Source organism: Parambassis ranga, chromosome 3, assembly GCF_900634625.1.
Source record: "Parambassis ranga chromosome 3, fParRan2.1, whole genome shotgun sequence".
NCBI lineage: Eukaryota > Metazoa > Chordata > Actinopteri > Ambassidae > Parambassis > Parambassis ranga.
The window spans coordinates 12,738,721-12,753,820 of NC_041024.1; the positions used below are offsets into that span (position 1 = coordinate 12,738,721).

General features: G+C 42.9%; 1 protein-coding gene across 1 annotated transcript; it reads right to left on the minus strand.

Annotated features, from left to right (window-relative positions):
* Window positions 1–572: 572 nt before the first annotated feature.
* Window positions 573–11,317, minus strand: crispld2 (cysteine-rich secretory protein LCCL domain containing 2). Its single transcript, XM_028402462.1, has 15 exons — window positions 11,156–11,317; window positions 9,176–9,508; window positions 8,031–8,149; window positions 7,090–7,222; window positions 5,797–5,912; window positions 5,253–5,353; window positions 4,975–5,169; window positions 4,841–4,901; window positions 4,691–4,757; window positions 4,481–4,611; window positions 4,339–4,382; window positions 4,180–4,252; window positions 4,029–4,104; window positions 3,236–3,366; window positions 573–1,519 (listed from the first exon to the last, which is right to left on the minus strand). Exons 2-15 carry the CDS (start codon window positions 9,437–9,439, stop codon window positions 1,468–1,470), a joined length of 1,563 nt encoding a protein of 520 aa, XP_028258263.1. The 5' UTR covers window positions 9,440–9,508; window positions 11,156–11,317; the 3' UTR covers window positions 573–1,467.
* Window positions 11,318–15,100: the final 3,783 nt, after the last annotated feature.

Genomic DNA, 15,100 nt, shown 5'->3' on the forward strand with positions numbered 1-15,100 from the left:
AACAGTGGTCATTTTTAGATGTATTTTATTTTCAAATTGTGCAAAAAATATATATAGGACCTACACCTGTATAAAAAAATGACCAAGACAAATTAAACAAATTCACACATTTTAAGTATAACCTTACTACATAAAGGAGCATTGAAATACTAAACAAATATTTACAGTTCCCATAACTTTACAAAATTTATTCCCAAATAGAAAAGACCGAAGTGTTCTGCGTAGCGATAGGACTGAGGTAGAATAAAGAGATAGAAGGATGGAACATACTCGAGTACATACACTTTGTCTTGACTGAGTTCTGTAACCTTGAGAAAACCAAGGTTAGAAGACGACAACCATTTGTTTCTGTGCATTTAACGAACACAGTGGAAAAGTCCAGACCTACATGAGGACAGGTGAAGGGAGAAAAATGTATTATGTATTAGGCCTCACTCTGCTGAAAGACATTATTTATGTGTGTTGTGCATGATGTCATCTGTTCCAACGTGCATTAGCTGCTGTCTGTTGAACACACTGACACTCATTATAATGTGGTTTAGTCTCTAAACAAAAACAAAAGTCTCCTTCTAAACCTGAAACATGCAACACATTCAACTGTCTTAGGTGGGAAGGAGGCAGATTTCATCAGACAAAGAACCAAGATGAGAGAAATCAAGAAACAAGGAAAGCACTAAGCATAATAAATATAAAATGGGATATTACTGCTTATAGTTATAAACATATCTAAATCCACAACAAATCCACAACGCTCCACCAGCTCCCCTTCACCTGATCACCTACACATGCCTGGCACTGAAGTAACTCACAGGTCCTCTTAAAGGAAACACCATGATTCCCCTCCAGCAGCGCCTGCTGCCTGTGTACACTTTCATTTCCCACACCGCTTCTTCTCCTCTGTGTCTGCCCCATGACTTACTTACTGCTCCAGTTAACTTGTAAATACAATTTAGACTTTGATATGGCTTCACCGTCTAAATGTTTAGGAGCGAAAAAAAGGGCTATCTGAAAAATAATAAAGAATCTGAATGGAAGCGCAATGTATTGGACTCAACAAACAAAATATCATAATTTCTGTACACAATGATTAAATACAGTGTGATCAGTATACATTCCTGTGTATGAAAACAACTTATATTTGTATTAGGATCATCAATGTAAACATAATACTTTCTGTCTAACTCAAAACTTCCAGCACCAGCTGTTCAATGCAACATAAAATATATAAACAAGTCTGCATTTACAGATTATGTATTTTAAAAAAAAAGATGGGAAGAGCCCCATCAGAGTACTGGATGATTGGAGGATATTAGATTTACTGAGAGGAATCGATCTGCAGGGACGCTCTGAGCCCACTGAAGGCACAGAGACAGATGAACAGCCATGGTATCCAACCTGTGGGCACTCCCTGCTCTTCAAGGGCAGCTGAGGTGTCTCTGTTGGTCTTCAGATGTCCAAACCCAAGTCTCACTCCCTCACAGGGAAGAGTCGGAAGGAGCCTCCCTCTGTGTTGCTTTTACTGCAAACAGAGATTACAGACAACAAATTACAGGTACTACTACAGATGCTATCATGCTTGAGTAATATGGTTCGTTACTTCCATAATTTCAGAGTGATATTGCCACTTTCTATAGAAATTTAACAAGCCTTTGCCTTTTTCTTACTGCGAAAAGTTGACTGTGCTCACGATACTTTTGGAAAAAAAACATCCACCAATGGCACGTTGGCAGGATGACTCACTCCTGCCGCATGTCTGAGACTAACTTTTCCGCGCGTGTTAAACTTGATGGCTGTAATTAGTTCATTAGTAGAGAGACCTTGACAGTCTGCCATGATCAATAATCATGATAGGCTGGTGTGATTGGTATCCGATCGCAGATAATTGTTTGCACAGAAAAGCACTAAGTGGTTGACAGCATTTCCATCCTCGAGTAATTGGATAGGCTGTGATTACTTCCCCAGCAACAGAGTGCAATCCAAACTGCCCGGCCTGCCATGATGTTGGCACATGGCACCAACTCTCTCTCTCTCTCTCTCTCTCTCAGTCATTTATTGACCTCTTATCCCAATGCCCTGAGTGAGGCCCTCACTGCTCTGCATTAGATTTCATAGGATCAGACCTAGATTGTTTTTGGCCAGTCAGCACTTTGCACACTCAATTGAAATGCCTGGGTAAAGTAAGCAAAGATCCCATGTGTGGGCCATCCACACACCAAACCACACCATTACTCTTACAACCCTATATGCCAGCAGAACTGACCGCATGGGCTTCCTTGCCTGAGCTTAGTCCATTGCAGCTGGCCACAGACGTGAGAGTGATTTGAGAAACATGGTGTGCATGCAAAGAAGCTACAAGCAGCATTACAGTGGATATAAATCACGATAGCATATAGTGAATACTCAAACATCCTAGATATATTTGTATAAATCTTACTACAAGCTTTATGTTTTCATTTCAATTGTGTCTCAGGGTTTTCTATACCACACTTTGCCAACATGCCTTTTAGGCAGACTTTGATGTTATTTCTCTACAAAGCTAAAAGCTTCATTTTTATCCATATTTACAGTTATCAAAAAGCAAAATCCTCCTCAATTAGCATTTAATGGTAACATTTCCTGCTCTGTGCACAACCATCATCATATGTCATGACTTGTTTAGCATTTAATAAAGGTGTGGAACACTTTTTGTGTGGCTTTACCTCTGGGGACAACTTCCATGAATATTTTTTATAGGTGTTAAAAGATAAGAGCAGAAACTACCTGCATGGATCTGCTAGACTTCCCTCTTGCTGATAGACAGTGCTCTCATTACAGATTGAATGCTGCTTTTAATTAATGCTACAGGTCCTGCTCCCCATCTATCATTTCAGATCAGTTGCTGGGATTTTTCCAGTGACGTGGTTCAGGGCTGAGCTAATACTGTTGTACTAACATATGTTGTTGAACATACTCCCTTAAATACCTTAATACTTACTGATATCTCACTTTACAAGTAGGGAGGCTTGGCAGTTTCTCAGATGCCAAACAAATTGTTGCTTAGAAGTTGTCACACAAAAATACTGTACAGCTAGACTTCAAGGAGCCAAATCTAAAAATAAAAAAAACCATACATGTCTGGAATTCAAAAGCTGCAACCGTTCACCGTGCAACAGAGACCTGTAGCCATAACGGACCGGTCCTGATCTGGAAAGCATAACCCAGTAAAAACACTTGTTCATAAATACATGTGCAGTACCTTTCAGACTGGATGCCATTTTTCAGGACTCCATTGTAGTTCTTTCTCTTGTCCAGCGGCAGAACATCAACTAACCCGCCGTCTGCTTTGATTACCCCTGCATGGATGGCTGCTTTACAAATGCTGGAGTTCTGTGAAGAGCAAACAAAAATTTTACAGGACAAGTACAAAATACTTTTTTTATTGCTCAAAAGCAGACTCATACAAGGAGGCTGTCAGAGCTGGACCCTGGCTGCAGCTCAACAGACCATAAGCTCTTATCAACAGTCTGGAGTGGAATCATTCATTTTCAGTCTAAACACGGATCACACTGTCCATACACCCCACAGTTTATGTCACATCCAGCCTCCACAACACTATGGAAACACTTCATGTGTCTGAAAAACAATTCTGTCACAGGGGGGCGGTGCTCAGCTGGAAGTCATCGGGGGGTCACTGTCATCCGAGGCAAAGCTCCATAAACCCAACCTGAACTGAAGTCTAAAACTTCCACATGAGTTGAGTTTGCTGATAACATTTCAGAGACTAACTCACAGCGAGTGTGATGATCGAAACCAGCTACCAGTTAACACTGACAGCCTGCAGCTTAACTCCCATTCTCCATTATTATGATTCAGCTGCTTTCCATGCAACCATGTAACAGGTCCAGATAGCTTTTCCATTCTGTCTGAACTAAAGGCACCTAGATAAATAAAGGAATTAGCAAAGACCTGGAAGACCTCCACTGTGATTTATGATCACTTCACACCAAAGTTCATTCAGAAGATACAAAAAGAACATTTCTATTACTCACATCTGTGTAGATGTTGTTTCCAATAACTGGTGACCAGTAAGAAGGCTGAGTCTTACAGCTGGCTGGACAGAAGACTCTGCGAAGCAACAGATAAGAGTCAAATAACCAGAGACAAATCATATTTACATCTTAGAAAATTGATTAAAATCACCTTGGACAGTGTGAGTAGGGTTTTTTGAAGGGGCAGATTTCAGCCACAGTGGTGTAGCAATCAGCTGTGAATTCTGAGACACAGTGAGAGAAGAAGAAAACAGTGACTGTGCGCTGCATCAAACTTTAGGGAATCATGATTCATATCTCCTTCACTAACCTTCCACCCTGGCCACCGAAAAGGCATTGCTGGGCTTATATTTACTGTAAAAGAAGTCATAAAACAGGAAAACCCAAAACGTTGGTCACAGGAGCAGGAAAATGTAAAACGCTGCATCAGAAAAAAGAGCGGGGAAATCTACCTCATTGACTCGATGCCACTTTTGATGGATCTGACAAAGAAAGGAAACCTGTCCGCCCGTGTGATGTCGACTGTTCCTCCATTGTTGTTGATGGCACCAGCATGGATGGCAGCTCGGCAAATACTCGATAGCTGAAGAAATGAAACTGAATGTTTAATTATAAAGTTGCTTTACATATGCTGTGTGATGTTTCATGTTGGATGTACGCACCACATCATAAGAGCCTGTTCCCCACACTTTCCCTTTTTTATTCAGGCAATTAGCAGGACAGTTGTATCTGCAAAGTCAGAAAGTGAGACCTGGCTGAGCCGATAAGACATCCCGAAAATACATTTATATTAAGTCTGGAAATCACCTGACCTGTTGCAGGTTGCTCCTCTACACTTATCTCGTAGTCTGGTTTCACACTTGATGTTGTGAGCTGCAAGAACAACACAGCAAAATAAGAAAAACTCCAAAACATGAAAGCTACTTTTAATCCTTCCTGTAGCTACCAAGGAATGTGTTGCTGGGAGTTTTTGAAGATGGAGCCCTGGGAGTTGCTGGTTTAGGAGTGGAGGGTTTGGAGACGGGTTTCTTCGGAGCGAATGGTTTAGGTTTGGGTGCAGGTTTGGCGGTGGTGCGAGGCGGCAGTGGAACCTGAGGCTTCTCCACCTCATTCATATCCTCAGATTCTGAGTGCTGAGAGTCTATGAATGGACAGAGTTTGAGTTCATGGCAATATGTTTAGAGTATGAAAATAAATGGCTGAAGACAGTGGGAGGTTGTTCACCTTTGTAGCACAGGTTATTTCTACATCCTCCTCCATAGCTTGGAGGGCACTGAGAACAAGGCCGACCATGCTGGTACGGAGCTTCTCCAATCCAGTTGCCCCTGCAGAAACAGTGCACAATGGACAATTTGACTAAGGTGGAAATGAATCATCAGCCATCAACCTTCACTTGGCTCATGGCCTTGTAATTACTTCAGCCCTCTCTGCCCATGGTCAACACTCCTAAAAGTCATTAGTCTCACAAACTCATAAAACCACTGCTCGTTGTCTCTCAGGCCATTACATCCTGTGGGCTGCCTGGAAAACAAACGCCTTCTCTGCTCTTATTTTCTTTGCCCATGCTTCATTATTATTTTTTTATTATTATTTCTTGGAGGAATTTTAATGGCAACAATATGTCATGCAAACATCTCGAGCAAATACAGCTACATATCTGCAGTACAGCTATATCAGGAACACACACTGTAGCAGGAGGAGGAATGTAAACAAGAGTCCAGAGACCAGAGGTGTTGAAGAATGGTGGAACGTGGAGGACTGATCTTACTTTGGGGAATAGTTGCACACCAGGTAAACAGCGTTCTCCCATATTTCTCCCCACACGTTCATCCTCGGACATACATGGACAGCGCAGCCCACTCGGCTAGTGGTCGCCCAGACCAGCTGTGAAGACAAAAATAAATAAATGTTTTATTTATTTGAATGGACACAGTAAACTATTGAACTTGTAGCCTAGATTTCTTGCCTTGCTTTTCTCACAGCTCATGGTTTAACCAGTCATTCCAGAGGAAGCACCTAAATTGGCATTTATAATTAATGGGGCCACTGGGATTTCTAGGAGTGCCTGGTGTGTTTTTCTGCCCCAGTCATGTGCTTGTCATGTGAACCCAGTTTGCCCTCTGTGACACAATCCCGAGTACTGTCGTCATCCAGTTAGCAGTGCAATAAATGACAGATTTAAAAACGTAAAAAAGCAGGAGTCAGCATAGACTCACAACTGTCCAAGGTAAAATAAAACGGCTAATTAAACCAATAGCTGCTGCAGCGGTGTTACAGATGAGTGATGTGCCATTTGACAGGGAATAGAACGCAACATATTCCAAAACGCCTCCACGAATTCCTCCCAAACATACACTCCTCCTCCTCAGGAATTTTTTTTCCTGCTCAGAGGCCACTGGAAGCAGTGAGTCAGCACTTAGACTGATGTGTGCTTAGTGCCGATAGTCCAGCACAATGCAATCATTGCTGGTTACGGTGTTTGACTACCTGGATGGCAGATACATCAGCACTTAGAGCAAATGAAAGGCAGAGACGAAGTGATGATGCTCAGATTTGGCACTGTCTCCTCTCTCTGCAGCATCTTCAAAAGAATCCAGGTCAGAGCAGTGAGGGATGTCTGGTGTGCCTGGAAATGACTACCAGATGGCAGTGATCAGGTTTCAGGGTGAAGGCACAGGGAGGAGTCTGGATGTTTCTGTAAACTCATCTCAACTGCTACAAAGTAAAGTCTTTGGGAAGAGGAAGCCAGCTCACCTATTTTTGGCTCCTTGAAATGATTTCTTACTGCTCTCGGGGAGAGAATGAATAATGACTTTGTACTGTCCCCTCACAAAGCTAGCTTCAAGCAATATTTGATCAGGTTATGCAATCAATACTCATTGCAGACAGCTTCTTCAGGTTGGTACTGAGTTGACAAAAAGATTTCAAAACACACGCTGCCCTGAAACCAGACATTCAAGCATTTTTCTTCCTTGTAAAACATGTCTTCAGTCCTCTTGGCCACTGACGTTCAGGTACAGATTCCCAGTGTGGAGTTAGTTGATCTTTTTTTTATTCTCACCTGGGTGTAGTGGGTGCACATGGGGCCGGAACAGCGTTCTGGACACCAGGGATTGCACTCATGTGGGTAGGGGTAGGTGTAGTCTTTCACCTCATCATACCAGGTCTGGACATGGAAGGCAGGTGAGCGGTACCTGAAAGACCCACACAGAGAGACAAACAGTAGGCTCAGTCACAGGCCATCCAGGTACCAGGGGCAAAACCAGGGAGCTGCCAGGTGCTTTGGCCCAACTTGAGAAAAACTGCATGAGACCTGCTCCTCCCCCCACAGTCCTCAAAGGATGAGTCTGATTTTGACCTGGCACAGAGTCTGTTCCCTTCATAACAGAGGAAATCAAATCAGGTTAAAAAAAAAGAATCAGAGCAAACCTAAACATGGACTCCACAGCACTACAAATTAGTTCTAGCTCTTATTATAAACATCTCTTTTTACGGTATTGAAAAGTGCTGAGCTTATAAATGGAGAGTGGAGGGGGAATGGAAAAAAATGACTCCACGTCAGGGTTTGCTGGCACAGGAAGAAAAGAAGGGGAAGAGGGAGGGAGGGAGGACTGTGAGAATGAGAGCAGATTCCTGGAAGGGCACCTGCTGCGATTGCCATACGCTGTTAAACACACACAGGCCTACTGTGGGATGTCTTTGTACACACATATTCCTACAAAAAAAGTACAATAACACTGGATAGCACCCTTATTCTTCATGCAGAGTGAGATTTATTTAGTGGTGCAGTGCATGTTTCCTGCTGCCACAGCTGATGACTGCAACACAGGCAGCCCATCTGTGTTAGAACATCTGCTGTTTTCACCACTTAAGCCTGGATATCATAGCATAACACTCAAAAACTGGAAAGTTGGAACCTGAGGTGAAATGTGCCATGTTTGTAACTACATAGTGTTTATAATTTTTTTAACAAACTGTCATGTGTGTGTTATGACATCTTACCTGCCCCAGTGGACTGCCAGGTTCTGTCCAATAGACATAAGCAGGTCGTGTGGTCCATGGTCCCACTGACACTCCTCTGCCCAGTGAGTAGCAGACCGCTCCAACTCATCATCCCACACCTGCACACACACATATTAGAGGGATGTTTCAACAGTCACCTGCTGTATGCTGTAAAAATCCACGTCACGTTCTGACTCAGAAAATGAGTGACCTCAACCTGTTCAAGGCTTCTGCTCTTGCACTTCCTTCCTTCCCCCTGAGCAGAAACTGAGCTGCACACAAGTAAAGCATTAAACCTTAGATGGTGACATTTGAGCGGAGCTGCTGGCGCCTGGCCCTGGTCCACTACAAATCTCCAGCAATCACAGCTGAATTATCCACATTTCCTGAGTGGGATTCTTTACAGCGATGGAGAGGAGGGTGGAAAGCAGAGAAGACACCTGACTCCCACTGCGGAGGGGGGTCGCTACGAAGGGAGTGAGGGCTGCATACAGCGTGGCCCCTCGAAGTACATCCCCTCAGTAAATTTCCAGCCTTCTGGTGGTCGCTTAAACATGCACACACAGACACCACTGTAACCCCAAACACTCATACACCAACACAAACACACACTCTGCCTGTCCACTGGAATTTCAGAGACTTTCCTCCACACTATAACCGCACTCCAGAGACACACAGACACACACCACTGCTTCTTTCAACTTTATGGACCACGTGGATTTCAATAACCTTCTGTGTGTCCCGACAATAATCCCTCTCCTACTTTACCCATTAACATGCCACGTAATCCCTTAATTTTCCCTTTCTAGCCTTTTTCTCTGTGTCCTCCTCTGACCCAGCCCCTCCTTCACTCCTTCAGCATGTTTGCAGGTAGACAGAGTCAGCATTATTATTCTCCCTGTAAAAGAGCGGCACAGAAAGCTGGCAACAGCTCAGCATCGTGACTGCATGTTTCCAGCAGAGAGAAAGGATTGTTTTTATTACAGCAACGCCACTTTTCTAGGGAGAATAAAACCTTAAGCCCTAATTACCAGCCTCATTTCAGTCCTCATTGTTGCTGACACATTAAAAAAAGATCTGTGTGAGGTGAAGCCAGAAATTAAAGTTGATTATCTCTGGTGATTAAGTAATGGGACATGTCTCACCATGTACTCCATGTTTGAGGCAGTAGGATAAACTTGGCCCCTCAGCTTGTTGTGCAGCTGGAGGATCTCCTCGCGGTCCGACCAGCGGATGGCTCGGCGGGTCCGGTTGCCAGCTGTGTTACTGGTGCCGCCTTGGTCTGCTTCCTCTTCAAAGCGGCTCAGCAGCTGCCTAAGCTCCTTGGAGTCGGGCAGGAAGAGGGAAGCCGAGTCCCTGATGCACACCAGGGAGAGGATGATGAGCCAGGTCATGGTGGCGCAGGTCATTCTTACTCCTTAGCTGTTTGGGTTGTACTTTAAGGCAGTAGACAGCAGCGTGTGAGTCCCAGATACAGCCTGCAGGGAGGAAATGTTCAATGAATCTGTCGTCACCATGTGAGTCAACAAAGCAGAGTACAGATTACAAAATACAGGCTAACACATTATTTATCATCACACACACAAAAACATAGAAACCACTGCCCGGCAAAACTTCTCATTAAACCTGCTTTTCTTTTTTAAAAACTGGTATAAAAAATATGACCTTAAATGTGTAGCTCTTTATTCTTCCTCTGGCTCAAAGGTGTCTCTTCTGCTTTTGCTTTTTTTTGCCCTTAGTGACTTTTAAAAAGTGTTTAATAGTTGCAATAATATTCTGATGCAATCCAACGCAACACATCCTTCCTTTAAAAAGTCCTGGATGTTCATGATCAGCTGCCATTCATGTGATCATCATCATCGTCATAGAAACCCACACTGAACTGGCTGCTATTACACGGAAAGGTGTTTCCAATATTCTGTCCTCCTCATATAAAACCTTCACAGCTTCTTTGTCTGACGGATGGTTTCTTTATGTGGAACACTTGTTGCATCTCAGCCTTTACATTATATTGAGAAGTAGCTCCTATGTTTCCATCTTTGTCTCACTCAGAGACGCAGGGACAGACACTGAGGACGGAGACAAGCTTTCACCCTGCTGAACTGACTTTAGTAAAACACTTCATTCCTGACACATCTGTAACTGACTCTCTATCTGACCCTACCTCTGAAAAGCAACAAGCAAGAGAGTGGACGTCCATGATTAATGCTAAAACAAATATCACAAACTTTTATAAGGAGCAGTCAGTCAGTGTGATCAGAGATGAAAGAATAAACAAACCAAGCTCTAACTTGCACCGGTTGCTCTTATCCTGGAATCCCTTCACCTCTTTCCCTTTGGCTGAAAAGGCAGCTTGAGGTCTGGCACAGGCTCTGTGTCAACATGCTGTGCCAGCTCTGGGCACTGTAAGCCAGCGGGCAGCCCAGGCACCACACCCTGCTCCTTTCCCCTCTGCCCCGTCTTCACACTGAACCTCTACCACTTTCTCAGTCTGGGCCCTTCTCATGGCTGTCATGAATTTTATACCAGAGTGACAGACAGAGCAGAAAGCCTGGGCACATGCACATTTCCACATCTTGTCTCTGGGAACTGGGTCCTCTCCGTCACTGCTGGGCTTCAGTCTGACCTCCTCACCACCCCAACATGAGGGTGGATGTAAACACCAACCCACGCCTCAGTGTTGATACTCTCATTTACACACATTTTTACAGCTCTTTGAACTCATCAATGGCTACTTGCTCCTTTTTTATGGTTTACAACTAGGTTATAAAACATGTGGACGGCTTTTTGACTTTATTATAGTTAAATTCAAATATTTTGCACTGAATTTTCAAATGCTTTTCGCTCATAAGGCTCCTGCACAGTATTTTCCTTCATGTTGCTGCTGCTGCTGCTCTCATTGACACACTCAGTGAGTGTGCAGACAATGAATGGCAGTGTCTTTCCAGCAGCCTCTTTTTCTTACTCTTTGTCCAATAAGTAACACATCATTGTTCTTACTGTTTATTTGGTCATTCTGGTTAAATCGGTCAGGCAGTATTTATGCAGGTTGAATCCCTGAATTAGAAATCACAGTAGCTGTACAGGCCATGCAACACTCTCAAAATCATTACTTTCTCTCTCACCTCTGCCTTTCTTGAATTTGTATCCAGTTGCTTGAATATTTCGGAGCGGCTTCCTCTGCGCGCTGGAGAGCAGGATTATTCCCTTACGAGAGGTCCAGGCTGCTGCTGCTGCTGCTGCTTGGCGGTGTTCCTGAAGCACACAGGAACAGTGTAACTCCTGAGCAACTCTCAGTGCCTTATATAGAGAAGGAGACCCCTCAGGACCAAAGGAAAAAATTACTGTCTCCCCCTCCCCACCCCCACCACTCGCCTGCCTGCCTCCCTGAAGAAGTAGGCTATGTTCTTGGCACGCTGCGCGCCGAGTGCGCAGACTGACGAGCAGCCTAATGTCAGGAGGAAAACTACAAATACTGTAAATCAGCGCACTGTCAGAGGACTCAGCGGCAGGCACTTAGATCAGCGTATTTGAATCACGTCTGGGTGACAGTTATTACCCAGATATGTATCTCCAGAGCCGGAACAGGGCAGCAGTGGATGGGAAGGCATTCAACGGGGAGAACTTACTGACAAAAAAAGAGACGTAATGATCATAAAATGGAACTTCATGTCATTCCATAAATCAAGAACGTGTCTCTGAAGTAACAGGGTGTCAATCGTGGACATTATTGATATATGATCTTATAGCCTATGTATTCTTTGGACAGAGTTATAAGTGTTCCTAATTTGTGAAAAATAAAAGATCCATCAGTCCATTATAGGCCCTTATCATATTCCATACTACTGATTCTTTATGTGGCCACTGGCTTCAGGATCATTTACACTCTTCCACTTCAGTTTAAAACTGCTGAAAACCTGAGATCACCCTCACAGGTGTGCCAACGTTCAAAGAAGACACTATAGCATAAATCCCAGGATAATACTTAATACTTAATGAAACACAAACTTATCAGTGAGTGTAAGGAAATTCCATTGTGTACATGACTGTAATTTCACTTGGTGAATCTAAGGAAATCACTCCTCCTATGACCCTGGGCCTTACAGGCTCCCCTGCTCTGAAAACAGGGTTCATCGTGTGTCACCGTCGTATCTCCTTACTGAACCTGCAGAGGGCTTGCTGTGTAGTGACCCAAATAGCTCACATATTATTCTATCATGTGCATGATTTCTGTCTGAGACATCTCAGACATTTACAAGAGCACTGCCACCCGGGAGGAATGCCAGCAAACTGAACCCTCAGACAGACCTTCTTCCCACAAAGACTCTGCCAGCTTGGACTCAGTAAAACAAATACTTGTTTAACAGGAAGTCTGGCCCATCATGCATCAGGCTTCTTTCTTAAACATCCAGCAGAGAGGCCAATGAGGATGTCTATGATCTTTCTGAGAAGAGTTAGAAGCTTAAGCTGTGGCACGATGGGTGTATAGTGTCAACAACTAGAGCTCTAGAACCACAGCTAACATCCATCCTCCTCGACATGACAAGCCTGCTGCAGTTTGTCATTAGGGGATATTAGAGAAGTCTTCACTGAAAAAATACTCCAATCCAGACTGATGCACACCCTGTTCATCTTCTTCCAACCACTTACACAACTGTTCAATGGGATCCTGATACTTTTAAAGCTGGTTGAAACCAATGTTACATATCACCTCACATTAACATAAACTCATCCACATGTGGGAAATAATGAAATATCACACATATTATTATATGACTTCTTATGTCTTTGTGTTGACGTAAGTATGTTTACAAACTCGGTGTATCCATGCTCTGTCTTGGTCATATTCTGTATATCTGATGTAACATCATCCAGACCTCTGATTGTCTAACAGCAGGTCGATCTTGAGAACACTTTTTATTTGATCTCATTATTATAATGCAAATAATATTCAAAATATCCATTGCTTTATTGTTTAATAGGACAGAAACGTATCATTTCCATGTAAATTCTAACCAGCAACTTTCTTTTTGACAAGAGATCAAATCTCCCAGTCAGTTTTTGACAAACATTAGTAAAGTCCCAAGTGGAGCAACCTCTTCTTAGAACTGTTACTCATTACTCTGCTGCATCAACACTGATTTATAATTTCATCCCAGGCCAAATGGAAACTGGAAATCTACCACATTCTACATTAGTGTCAGATGAAGACAACAGATGGATTACACAACACAAACATCCCTCTCTTGTTTACTTTTAACATTATATAATATTTAGCAGGTGGGGGCACAAGTTTTTCTTGTAAAGATCAAGAGGAAGCACCATCCACCACACACGCCGCTCTCTCAGAGCTGGTTTGTTTGGACAGGGGGGCTCGTGGAGGTCCTTGAAACTCTGGTTGCCATAATGTTTACTTTCCTTAGAAACTGTGCGAGGAGCACAAGGGGACCTCTAAACAAGACACACGAAAATGAGATGCAGGGGGAAAAACCGGCGGAGACTAAATGAAGAGACCATATGGTGTGTGAGGTTGATTATAAAAACAAACCGGCGGGTGGATCACGATGGAACAGGGAATGCACAGAACCCTTCCAAACGGGTGAAGAAGGCCAGATGAGTCAAATGGAAGTAAAAAAACACAGTGTAGAGGATCCTGAAGACTTAGTGGTTTGTAACATCTTTAACGGAGGACTGGCACCAGCAGGGCACACAGCAGTACTTCATGTACCTGCTTCAAGGTCAGGTGACTCACAAAGAAACTGCAAGAGCCGGGGCAGAAACACTGCTTTGTCAACCTGGAAAGTGTCTGTAACGTACTTTTAGGAAGTCATTAATGTGGGAGAGCTATCATAATAAAAGGAAAACCACCATAAGTGAAGATTTTATTTTATATAGAGGCAGCAAAATGTTTTTCTGTAAGTCATATACAACCCTTCTATGTCCATGCATGAGCTGCATATGTACTGTAAAGTTTAACAAATAAAAGGAAATCCACCGCAAACCACAATTTGTATGTTAGACATTGGGAAGATGATTCTGAGCAGTGTTGGAAATCATACAAATATATTTTTGTTACTTTTCACCCTATTTCAGACAAATATTGGTTCTTTCTTTTGTACATTTGCCTAAGTAGAAGAAGATTTTAGAAAGGCTTGTGGCATTGTGGGAATCCAACTGATTACCATCATGATTCAGTTCAAGGACATGCTGTAAATATCACATTATGGAAGATAAATTGATGTTTTCTGTCTTCTGTTGGCATTTGCTCATTAAATAGTATTTTTCCTGTTAATTCCTCACAGGGTGGTAGTTCAATAAATGTTCTAATAAGAAAAAATGATAAAAAATGTTGCTACCCAATACTTTTTTACTTTAAAACAATCTGACAACTACCCACGTATGCTGATCCTGTGTGTATCAGCTTTATTTGCACTAATTTACTGATGCTTGGGTTTAATGCAGGATCAGTTGGTACCTTTACATAATCACACCATCACAACGCATGTTTGCCGTTGTGGTTGCTGTTTGAGTAGTGGGCTTGAATGGCTGCCTGCCTTTTATTAAAACACATGACTCACCGCAGTTTAAAGGGTTAGAGTTGTATGTGGAACAGAGATGTGACAAGGTTTTATTGTTCTCATCTGCCCCTACATGTGTTTTAACTTTGTAGCCCATAGAGAGCAGCACTCTGTTTTGGGCTGTTGATCTCCACTCTGAAATCATTTTGGTACTAAATGTGTGAACGACCTTAATGTCTCACCAGCATTAAATAACATGCATTACCAAATCGAATCCATGAGCAGATGCTCTTGTTTGTGCTGCAATACTAAGACCGTTAAAATGACTGGCTTATGTTGAAAGACAGTGTCCACAAACCACTCAAACCCTTAAAAAGCAGCAGGCCAACACACACACATCCAACATCATCTCTAAGCATGGCTGAAAGGGACACTTGTGAGTATAGGTGGTCTATCAGTAGGTGTCCCAACATGTAATTTTCTTGCAGGCCTGTAAAAGCCGAGTTCTTGTAGTTGCCTTCAGACATTAACAAGGAAAATAATATGCTTGAT